Source organism: Musca vetustissima, unplaced genomic scaffold, assembly GCF_032173495.1.
Source record: "Musca vetustissima isolate MV318-11 ecotype Yass unplaced genomic scaffold, APGP_CSIRO_Mvet_v1 utg172670, whole genome shotgun sequence".
NCBI classification, from domain to species: domain Eukaryota; kingdom Metazoa; phylum Arthropoda; class Insecta; order Diptera; family Muscidae; genus Musca; species Musca vetustissima.
The window spans coordinates 1-11047 of NW_026884274.1; the positions used below are offsets into that span (position 1 = coordinate 1).

Consider the following 11047-nt stretch of genomic DNA (forward strand, 5'->3'; position numbering starts at 1 on the left):
ATTAAATCCTGTGTAAATGAAATTTATTTACCTCTGACTGTGATCTTTAATGAATCTCTACGTCAGGGTTATTTCCCAATATTCTGGCGATCTAGTTATATTATCCCTCTTCACAAATCTGGAAATAGAAGAAAATTACAGATGTATTGCAAAACTAAGCGCTATACCTAAACTTTTTGAGCTATTGATATGTCGCAGATTAAACCATTTCACAAAATCTATAATATCGCCTTTTCAACATGGTTTTATTCAAGACAGATCTACAACTACAAACCTTTTGGAATTCATTAATAAAGTTCACAAGGGTTTTAGTAAAAAAATGCAGACAGATGTTATATACACTGATTTCAGCAAAGCATTTGATACTGTTGCTTTATAAACTTAGTCTTATGGGATTTCCTAATACATTCTTAAATTGGATATCTACCTACTTAGAAGGTCGATCGCAGAAAGTGTTACTTAATGACTCATTATCCAGGAATATCACTGTCTTATCGGGGGTTCCACAAGATAGTCACTTAGGACCTCTTCTTTTTATTCTCTACATCAATGACCTTCCTTCCGTTATCCGCTTTTCAAAAATACTAATGTATGCTGATGATGTTAAGCTTTTCCGGCATATCGAATCTTCAAGTCATCCCAATCTTTTACAGTTCGATTTGCATTCTTTGGCTAACTGGTGTAGCGCCAATGGAATGTTTTTAAATCTTAAAAAATGTAAGAGGCTATCATTATTCAGAATGCAACAAATCTGCATTGATTATCACATTGGTTCTTATAAGTTGGAAAATATTTTGTCTTTCGTAGATCTAGGAGTAATATTAGACCCTAAACTGAAGTTTAATCTCCATATAGAGTCTTGCATTAATAAAGCAAAATCTTTATTAGGATTCATTAAGCGCTGGTCCAAAGAATTTGATGATCCTTACGTTACAAAGCGCCTATTTATTACTCTAGTTCGACCAACACTAGAGTATGGTTGTATTTTATGGAGCCCCAAGTGTTATTCCTAAATTTCAATATTCCATCCCGTACTACCCGTAACTTTATCCCAATAAATTTACCGCTCGTAAGATCTAATTATGAAGCTAGTAGTCCAATGCGAACTTTGTGTGAAATATTTAACAATATATATATAGTAGCTTATCACTGACTGAACCATTAGATATAATAAAAAAATTACTATTGCGTATGTAGCAGAGTGCCAGATGTGTAGTTTGTGTAGTTTTTAAATATTAGAGTGATTCTGTATTTACTTTAATTATAAATGTGTTTATTTATAGTAGTCTATGCCGGCTGATAAAATATGTAGCCGGTCATCCCACCATTTACTAACCCCTCCATAGTCCGGACTATGGGGTTTCGCGTTCCCTTCGATATAGGGTGGTCGCCCCCACGGTCGGTTGGGGCGGGTGTGAGTGGCGTGGGACCGAACGAAAAAAAAAATTTTCCAGAAATTTCGCATAGTGTTCTGAATTGAGTCTGAAATGATGTGTGCTTAGGTTTGTGAAAATCGGTTTGGATTTAGATATAGCCCCCTATATATATGTACGTCCGATTTTATGTAAAAAGATCACCAAAGTCCCTTTATTTATTCGATTTGCAAGAAATTTGGAATTGGGTCTAGAATGATAGGGTAAAATATTTTCAATGAACTTATTCTAAATTCTTCCTAAAACGTATTAGAAAGAGCGCCATTTACAGCGATAATACAATTGAAAAAGAAGAAAAATCGCACAAGCCAATGACATATATACCAGGACTTTCCGAGAGATTGAGCAATTCAAATATCTATGACAAACACAATTATCAACTAGCCCCAAAGTCTAAAAATAATATCAATAGCCTATTCAGCCAGACAAAATCGAAAATAAAAAAGAAGACAAGTGCAATGTAGTATATAAGATAAAATGTAACGGGGACAAAACCAACTTATGCCAAAAGGTGTATGTTGGTACAACAAAAACCAAACTAAAGACAAGACTTTCTGGACATAAGTCGGATCAAAATGCAAACAAGCCATTAGAACAAAAAACGGCTCTTGCAGCACATTGCACAATGACGGGGCATACGCCAAATTTCAAAGACGTTGATATTTTGACACAGGAAAACAATTATAAACGACGATTTACTTTAGAAATGCCTTATATAATAAATGTACCGCAAGAGAAGAGAATGAATTACAAGACTGACACGGACCACTGTATAGAAATTTAGTTCATAAGCACAGACGAATTAAATTTTAGTTTAGCATAGACGGTGTAACAAACCTGTAGCTTCTCTCATAACGTAATATTTGTGTTATATTATTCTGTGAAAACCTTATAAAATAATTGTATCTTTTAGTATTTTCCTGAAGATGACTGTCGAAGACAGTCGAAATATTGGAGAATACAAATAAAAAAGCAGAAAACAAAATACTGAATTTTATTTAACCTTAAGCCGAAACAAATCCAAACAAGAAAAAAAAAGAAAATAAGTACACCTTGTTTAATTACTGTCAAGGCATATATGTATCACCACCAACACTGATGACCTTTAACATCAATAATTGATGGAAATACAAATACGAATCTGATCTGATAAGTTAACAAATAGTTTCCCAGCAGCAATCTTACACCAATACGCCCTGACAAGCGATTAACGAAGTCTAAATCTCAATATTTACATACAAGTTGCAATCAGTTTTTAACTGAACGCCAAAGCAGATAGCTGATGATTTTAATCTATTGCTCTAATTCGAATGTGTATATATAGAGAGAGGTCATAATTTACAAAACTGCCAAATAAAATGTTGCCGTTTTTATTATTTGTATCAAGCGTCGCTGCATTTGCACTTGTATGGTTTCTATTAAAATTAAATCGTGATTATGCTATAACCTCATTTGTAAGAAAAATTAAAACAATCGATGGATCACCCGTGGAAGAGACGTTCTCCATAGTTGGTGGATTTTGGGGTAGTAATTTTGATTTTCTGTCAATAACATTGGGTGAGTGAGTGTGTGTGATGATGTTTAATATTGTATTTGATTTTAATTTTCTTTTTTTTTTTTGTAGAACAATTGTTTTATTATTCTCGCAACTATGCCAAAGCATTTAAACGTAGCTATATCATCTACTTCCTATTGAATCCTGTTCTCAATGTCATCGATGCCAAAGATGCTGAATTGGTTTTGAATGATCCTCACATCCTGACAAAGGGTTATTTTTATACATTCCTACATCCATTTTTAAAAACGGGTCTTTTAACGAGTACAGGTAAGATGTGAATTTTTACAAATTGTGTTGTTATTGTACTAATTGTACAATTATGAATAATTATAAAAACTATTAGAAACAATCTATCAGGAATTAAAAAAAAAAAACAAGAACGATATGCTAATTATTAACTAACTGCTGGTTGAATAACATTTTAATTGCCTGTCAGTGGTTGATAATAGGCGTCGATTTTGTAATAAATATTATTTCCGTGATCAACAAGGCGTGAATTTTTTAATAAATATTTTTTCCAAGTAGCCACAAGGCGTAGATTTTTTAATGAATATGTTTTCCAAGTAGCCAGAAGGCGTGGATTTCTTTAAAAAATATTTTTTCAAGTAGCCACTGGGCCTGGAGTTGTTAAAAAATATTTTTTCAAGTAGCCACAAGGCCTGGATTTGTTAATAAATATTTTTCAGGGATAAATAAGGCGTGGATTTTTTAATTTTCCATCATAGTATGGAGGGTATATTAATTTTGTCAATCCGTTTGTAACTCATCGAAATATTCATTTCCGACCCTATAAAGTATATATATTCGTGATCAGGTTAAAATTCTATGACGATCTAGCCATGTCCGTCCGTCTGTTGTAATCACGCTATCTTCTGAAGGAATTGAGATAGATTTTGCATAGAGTCGCCTTATGTCTGCAGGCAGGTTAAGTTCGAAGAAGGGCTATATCGGTCTACGTTTAGGCATAGGCCCACATATAAGGTACCGTTTAGGCCCACATATAAGGTACCGCCCAATTTTCGACATTTTGGGGTACTTGAGCGCGCTTTTCAACCGAATTCGCTGTAATTTGGTACAATGGGTTTTTTTGGATAAAAATTTTTCCACTAAAAATTATAAATATATAGGTTCATTTTTTCAAGTAGTTCCCATATAAGGGCAGCCCCAATTTTCGTTATTTTGTGGTTACTGAATTCGCTGAAATTTGGTATATTGGTTTCTTTTTGGGTACCAAATGTCTCCACTACAAATTATACATATCGGTCCACTTTTTCTGGTAGCCCCCATATAACGGTACCCCCCATTTTACGGTATTGGGGGGGGGGGGGGGGGGGGGGGGGGGGGGGTATTTAGTCGCGTTTTTAAACCGAATTCGATGAAATTTGGTTCAATGGGTTTTTATTGGATACCAATTTTCTCCTAAGCGCGTTTTTCAACCGAATTCGCTGAAATTTGGTACTTTGTGTTCTTTTTGGGTACCAAATGTCTCCACTACAAATTATAAATATTGGTTCACTTTTTCTGGTAGCCCCCATATAACGGTACCCCCAATTTACGATATTTTGGGGGATTTTTTAAGCGCGTTTTTAAACCGAATTCGCTGAAATTTTTTACAAATGGTTCTTATTGGGTACCAAATTTCTTCACTAAAAATTATAAATATAGGCTCATTTTTTTGGGTAACCCCATATAAGACACCCTCAATTTTCGGTATTTGGGGGTTCTTGAGCGCGTTTTTCAACCGAATTCGCTGAAATTTGGTATTTTGTAGTCGCATATGGTAAAATTATTCCTACCAAAAATTATTAATATTCGCCCCCGAATATATTCGCGGCGAATATCATCATATAGGCGTATTCTAGTTTTACCCTACAATTTACGGTATTCTAAGACGATTTAGCTATCGTTTGTAATCATTCCGTTTTCTAAGGAAATCGTGATAAAAAAAAACTGGAACCTGACGATAATGAAATATATCGGTCAGCAATTAGGCATCTCACCCATATAATTTTACCTTCTGAAGGAAAAAATTGAGAGAAGAAAACAAAAATGTTGGGTTCGAAATTGTCATTAATTAGGCATAGCCCTCATATAATTATAACCCCAAATATTCGCTAATTCCTACAGTATGTAATCTAACTTTGTAATCTAAATTGCAGAAGTTTGAGGATTGTATATTCTACCATGCAATATTAGTAACCAGTCCACGCTTTGCGGTTTTCATTAAAAATTGCTGAAATTTGTATTTCGTGTACATAATGGTTTACATAAACCACTTTGTAAAATTATCGGTATAGGTTCACCTTTTGGTATGTTCCCTATATTTTCATTTCAAGTATCTGTCGAACTTTGGATACCCTCCACCATAGGTAGTGGAGGGTATCCAAAGTTCGGCCCAGCCGAACTTAACGCTTTTTCACTTGTTTAATTTAATAATATATTTTTTACCCTATTTCAGACAAAAAGTGGCACAATCGAAGACGTTTACTTACTCCCGCCTTTCACTTTAATATTCTGGAACAATTTATGTATACCTTCAAGTAAGTGCTAACCTTCAAATCCCAAATAAAAATTTTATGAACTAATTTAAACTTTTTTTTCCCACTCAGATCGGAATCCTTGAAATTCATTAAAACTTTAAATGGTTTAGTGGAAAATAAAAATTCCAATGGGATCATATCGTTAAATGAATTAATTCCACGCATAACTCTCAACAATGTTTGTGGTAAGAGAGAGATAGAGAGAGCGAGAGAGAAAAATTGTTTTCGATTGAAATTCCAAATAACATAGCTTCTTTGCCTTTTAGAAACGGCATTGGGTGTTTGCCTGGATGATCGTTTGGATGGCGATGAATATCGCCAGCTGATTAGCGAGGTGGACAAAAGTCTATTGGAGCGTATCAAAAATCCTCTCATGATTATCGATAGGATTTATTACAATTCAGCTGAGGGCCGGAAATATTTGAAATCGATAAAAACGTTGCATGCCTTCTCTAGTGGAATCATTGAAAAGAGACGTGAGCTATATAGCAGGGATGTGGTTCAGGAGGAAGATATACAAGCAAATGATCATGATGAGAATAAGTAATCAATGGTCTTCTTATTAAATAATTAAAAATTCTCTTTAAATTCCATACATTTGTTTACCTCTTTCTAGCATTTATCGTAAACGCCGTTACGCCATGTTGGACACGTTGCTGCGAGCCGAAAAAGATGGCCTCATCGATCACGCTGGCATTTGCGAAGAGGTCGATACATTTATGTTTGAAGGATTCGATACAACATCAATGGCTCTAATATTTGTTCTTATGGCCTTGGCCTTGCATCCGGATATGCAACAAAAATGCTATGATGAAATAAACGAACACATAGCTGGAGATCATGCCACCTTGGATATGCAACAATTAAATAATTTAAAATATTTAGATTGTTTTATAAAAGAAACACAACGTATGTATCCGTCAGTGCCAATTATTGGACGTGAATGTACCGAGGATACAGTGTTTGGTGGCAAGATGCTATTTCCCAAAGGTACACAAATCCACATGCACATCATCGATATACACATGAATCCCAAATACTATGTGGATCCGGAGAAATTTGATCCGGAACGTTTTACGCCATCACAGGCGGAAAAACGTCATCCATTTGCCTTTATACCGTTTAGTGCGGGACAAAGGAATTGCATTGGTGGGTAGCAATAAATTGTTATTAGATTTTTTTTTTTTGAAAATTTCTATTTTTTGTATATTTTTCAGGTCAAAAGTTCGCCCTGCTGGAAATCAAAACACTTTTGGTTTACGTTCTTAAGAATTTCATATTGGAAGCGATAACCCGTCCCGAAGATTTTCGTTTTCAATGTGGACTTTTGATACGCACCACCACAGATATAAAAATTAAGATAAAGAAACGGGAATAAATAAAGAAAATTAAAAGATTTATTAAAAAACCCCACTACTTGTGGCTACTTGATAGTAACAACCGTCCACTCGGAGACTAATGTCCATTGTGATGATAGCGAGAGAAGGAGAGCGGAGAAATGGTTATTTTAGTCATGTCAGATTTTTGACAAAGCCTAGGATCTGGTTGGGGTCTATTTTAGATTATCAATTTCATATCGTTCAAACTGTTTGTGTCTTCTGCCATTCATCGATAGACATCTACATCAATTGTTTCTAGCTTCAGTCCAGATAGATTTTGAGATTCTGCAACCAGGTTCTCTCGACCATCTGTTGCCGACTACCTCACCGTAGAACAAGCGGATTTTGCCAATGAAATAGCCAATGGGTGGTTTCACAGATCTCTCAAATGGAAGATTGGACGATTGTGAGCCCCCTTGAGCAAGCTCGTCGGCTATCTCATTCTCTTCAATGTCAGTATGTCCTGTAACCCAACATAAGTTAACTATCTGTCGTATATCATTCAGAGCGCACTTGCAATCATGAACTGCTTTTGAATTTATAGAACACGATTTCACCGCCTTAATATGACTATATGACTATCGACATATATTGTCACCGGTCCCGTAATGTCGCCAGTAAGTGATTTTACTATCTCGGCCGCTTTCGTGATTGCAAGGATTTCTGCTTGAAAAACACTGCAAAGATTGTAAGTTTATACGAGTTGTAGATTTCTAATTCCCCACAATAAACGCCTGCACCAGTGCCTTCCTCCATCTTTGACCCGTCAGTGAAAAAATACAGACCTGGCAGAGCCACTAAGAAACTCTATTTTGATGTCATTAAAGTCTCTGTGACAGGGAACATAGTCACTAATATGAATATTTCCCCTCAAGAGGTCACAACCTGTCGTTATGTTTAGGATACTAGCGTGACCATAGTTCAGCAAATTCCAGGCATTTCCCAGAGCCTCAGAGCACACCTGGCCGGCTGGAATTTAATCAGAATGTCCAGTGGTTGGAGATTCAAGATTGCATTCAAGCCTACCTGTGGTGTACTTCTTAGCACTCCGGTGATCAGGATTGAAGCCGATCGCTGTACTAAATTTAATTTTGTCAGCAGCATCTTTTTGTTGACTCCCTGCCACCAAACAAGGCAACTATATGTAAGAATAAGGAGAACGATCGTCACATACAGCTATGATCACCGGTCTTAATCCCCAGCTATTACCTATGGAGTTCTTGTATGAGTAGAGATCTAGCAGTCCTTTCATAGATCGTTCCTCAACATTCCTATTCCACGTTGATTTGCGGTCAAGGATAGTACCATGGTATTTTGCTTCTTCAGAAAGGGTTAGGGTCACTCCTACCAGTGATGGCAGGCGGAAACTAGGAATCTTACGTTTGCTAGTGGAGAGCACCAATTCTGTCTTAGAAGGGTTTACACCAAGACCTTTGGTGCATGCCCAGTTAGACAGAGTTGAAAGGGCACCCTCCAAAATATTTGTAATTGTCATTAGAAACTTACCACCAGCCAGCAGGACTATATCATCGGCATAGGCTACAACCTTTATCCTAAGATGATTTAATTTCAGCAGTATCTCATTTATCACCAGAAGCCAAAGAAGGGGAGATAATACTCCTCCCTGTGGTGTGCCTCTGTTGACAGATATCATCGTGGAACTCTCTCCTAAGGATGAGTTGATAATTCTGCTTTCCAACATTCTATCAATCCAGTCCGTTAGAAGTGTAGGGATACCTGAACATACGAGAGCAGAATGGATGGCTTTTAGCTCCACATTGTTAAAAACTTCCTCAATGTCGAGGAATGCTGCCAAAGTGTAGCCAGGGGACTCCATATTCTTCTCGATGCATCCCACCACCTCATGTAAGGCTGTATCCACTGATCTGCCTTTGATGTATGCATGCTGGGAGTTGCTAAGTTTACTTTGGTCAATAGTGTTCCTAATTTCTGAGTCTAGTAACCTCTCTAAAGTCTTGAGTAGAAAGGAAAAGAGGCTAATCGGTCTATACTCTTTTGGGAACGTATGACTCGGCTTCCCGTCTTTTGGCATGAAGGTCAGTGTTACCTCTTTCCATAGACTAGGTATGTACGATGGAAGTAGACAAGCCCTAAAATGTCCTGTAGAGAGGCTAATACTCGTTCACCTGCGTGTTGCAGCATGGCCAGTATTATACCATCTGGACCAGGTGACTTATAGGGTTGAAAACTATTTATCGCCCACACCAGTTTTGGCTAGCTTCTAGCTTCTCCTCCTCCCTCGTTCGAACCAGATGCTGATGCGCACACTGCCCACCTTCCCTATAGTCCTTACAATCAGGAAAGTGGGTTGACGATAGAAGATCAAGATTATCCCTGCCAGAGTTTGTCCACGTTCCATCACTTCGCCTAATACTACCTATAGATTTTGGATATTTAGATAGTACTCTTACAACCAGAAATGTGGGTTGACGATAGAAGATAAAGAGTCTCACTGCCAGAGTTTGTTCACGTTCCACCACTTCGCCTAATACTACCTATAGATTTTGGATATTTAGATAGTACTCTTACAACCAGAAATGTGGGTTGACGATAGAAGATAAAGAGTCTCACTGCTAGAGTTTGTTCACGTTCCACCACTTCGCCTAATACTACCTATAGATTTTGGATATAGATAGTACTCTGCGAAATCTTGCCGCTTCGTTGACTCACGTTTAGCCTTTTTGATTTCGCTCTTGTATCCACGCCTTGCTATGCCTTGAAAAAAATATGTATTAAAAAAATCCACGCCTTGTGGATATTTGAAAAAAATATTTTTTTTTTAAATATTCACGACTTGCTAAGTCTAGAAATAAAATTGGTTAAAAAATAAGCCTTGGGTGGTGTATACATATTGTCGTAAATAATACGCCACCATGAACCATAATTGCAACTATGGTTTATCAATCAGGAAACAAAATTTACCACACATTCCCGATGGTTATTAAAGTGTTGATAATGCTAAATTATATACCACCTCATAATTAGTAATTACTATTTATAATTATAGGTTATAAAATAAATGTGTATAAAATAAATTTACCGCATTTCGAAATTTTTAAAGGGGAAATTAAAAAATTCAAACTTTTAAAATATTTTAATCAGTCAAAATTTACCACAAAAAATATATTATAAAATACTATATGTATGTAATAATAAAATTTGTTTTAATTTTAAAATATCCGGGTTCGAATTACTGTAGAAAAGTTGCCTATAAAATACCCATCAATGCATTAACAAGAATTTAGTTCAATTTTTTTCTGCTTCGATTCAACTATTAGCAAATTAAAAAAATATAATTTTGAAATATGTTACCGTTACTAGTAATAATAATATTAATATCGATTATTATATCCATTTTGAAACAATTAAATCGTAATTATGCTCTAACATCACTGACCCGACGGATACAAACCGTCGATGGAAAACCCATTGAAAATGTGGTTGATGTTGTTGGAGGCTTTTGGGGTAGTAATTTTGATTTGTTAAGAATGCATATGAGTGGTGGGTAAATTTAAAATCGTTTCGTTAAATATTTCTAAGTTTTTTTATTTCAAAATTTTAGCTCAAATTTTTGAATATTCTCGTCGCATGGCTAAAACGTTTCGACGCAGCTATGTTCAATATTTCCTTTTGACTCCGACGTATAATGTCATTGATGCCAGCGATGCTGAAATGATATTGAGCGATTCCCGCATAATGGATAAGGGACTGCTGTATCGGTTTTTACATCCATTTTTGAAAACCGGACTTTTGACAAGTACCGGTAAGACAGCTATAACCAATTTTTAATAAGGGGGTCATAATTAAATTTTTTACTACAAACTGAAATTTATATTTTTTCAGTAAGGATCCAACATCCTGTACACTGTTATTTCTTTACAAGTTATTCTTATTTTCCTATTTATTTTTAGGCAAAAAATGGCATACACGACGTCGTTTGCTCACTCCAACCTTTCACTTTAACATCCTGCAACAATTTATGGAAATTTTCAAATTAGAATCGGCGAAATTTGTTGCCGATTTAAATAAGCAGTTGGAATCTGAAGATTTTAATGGTATTATTTCGTTAAATGAAATGATACCACGATTTACCTTAAATATTATATGCGGTGAGTT

General features: G+C 35.8%; 1 protein-coding gene across 1 annotated transcript; it reads left to right on the forward strand.

Moving 5' to 3' along the window:
- The first annotated feature begins 2791 nt into the window (after positions 1-2791).
- On the forward strand, positions 2792-6909 carry LOC133331273 (cytochrome P450 4p1-like). The gene is made up of 7 exons (XM_061539673.1): positions 2792-2990; positions 3058-3258; positions 5450-5531; positions 5601-5716; positions 5798-6074; positions 6148-6680; positions 6749-6909. The coding sequence occupies exons 1-7, from the start codon at positions 2792-2794 to the stop codon at positions 6907-6909; spliced, it is 1569 nt and encodes a 522-aa protein (XP_061395657.1).
- The last annotated feature ends 4138 nt before the right edge of the window (positions 6910-11047 follow it).

Bases quoted from the DNA above. Each gene is read 5' to 3' on its own strand.
- LOC133331273 (XM_061539673.1), top strand. From the start codon at position 2,792: ATGTTGCCGTTTTTATTATTTGTATCAAGCGTCGCTGCATTTGCACTT. The intron at 6,075-6,147 runs GTAATCAATGGT...ACCTCTTTCTAG, and splicing joins AATGATCATGATGAGAATAA to CATTTATCGTAAACGCCGTT. The intron at 6,681-6,748 runs GTGGGTAGCAAT...TATATTTTTCAG, and splicing joins GGGACAAAGGAATTGCATTG to GTCAAAAGTTCGCCCTGCTG.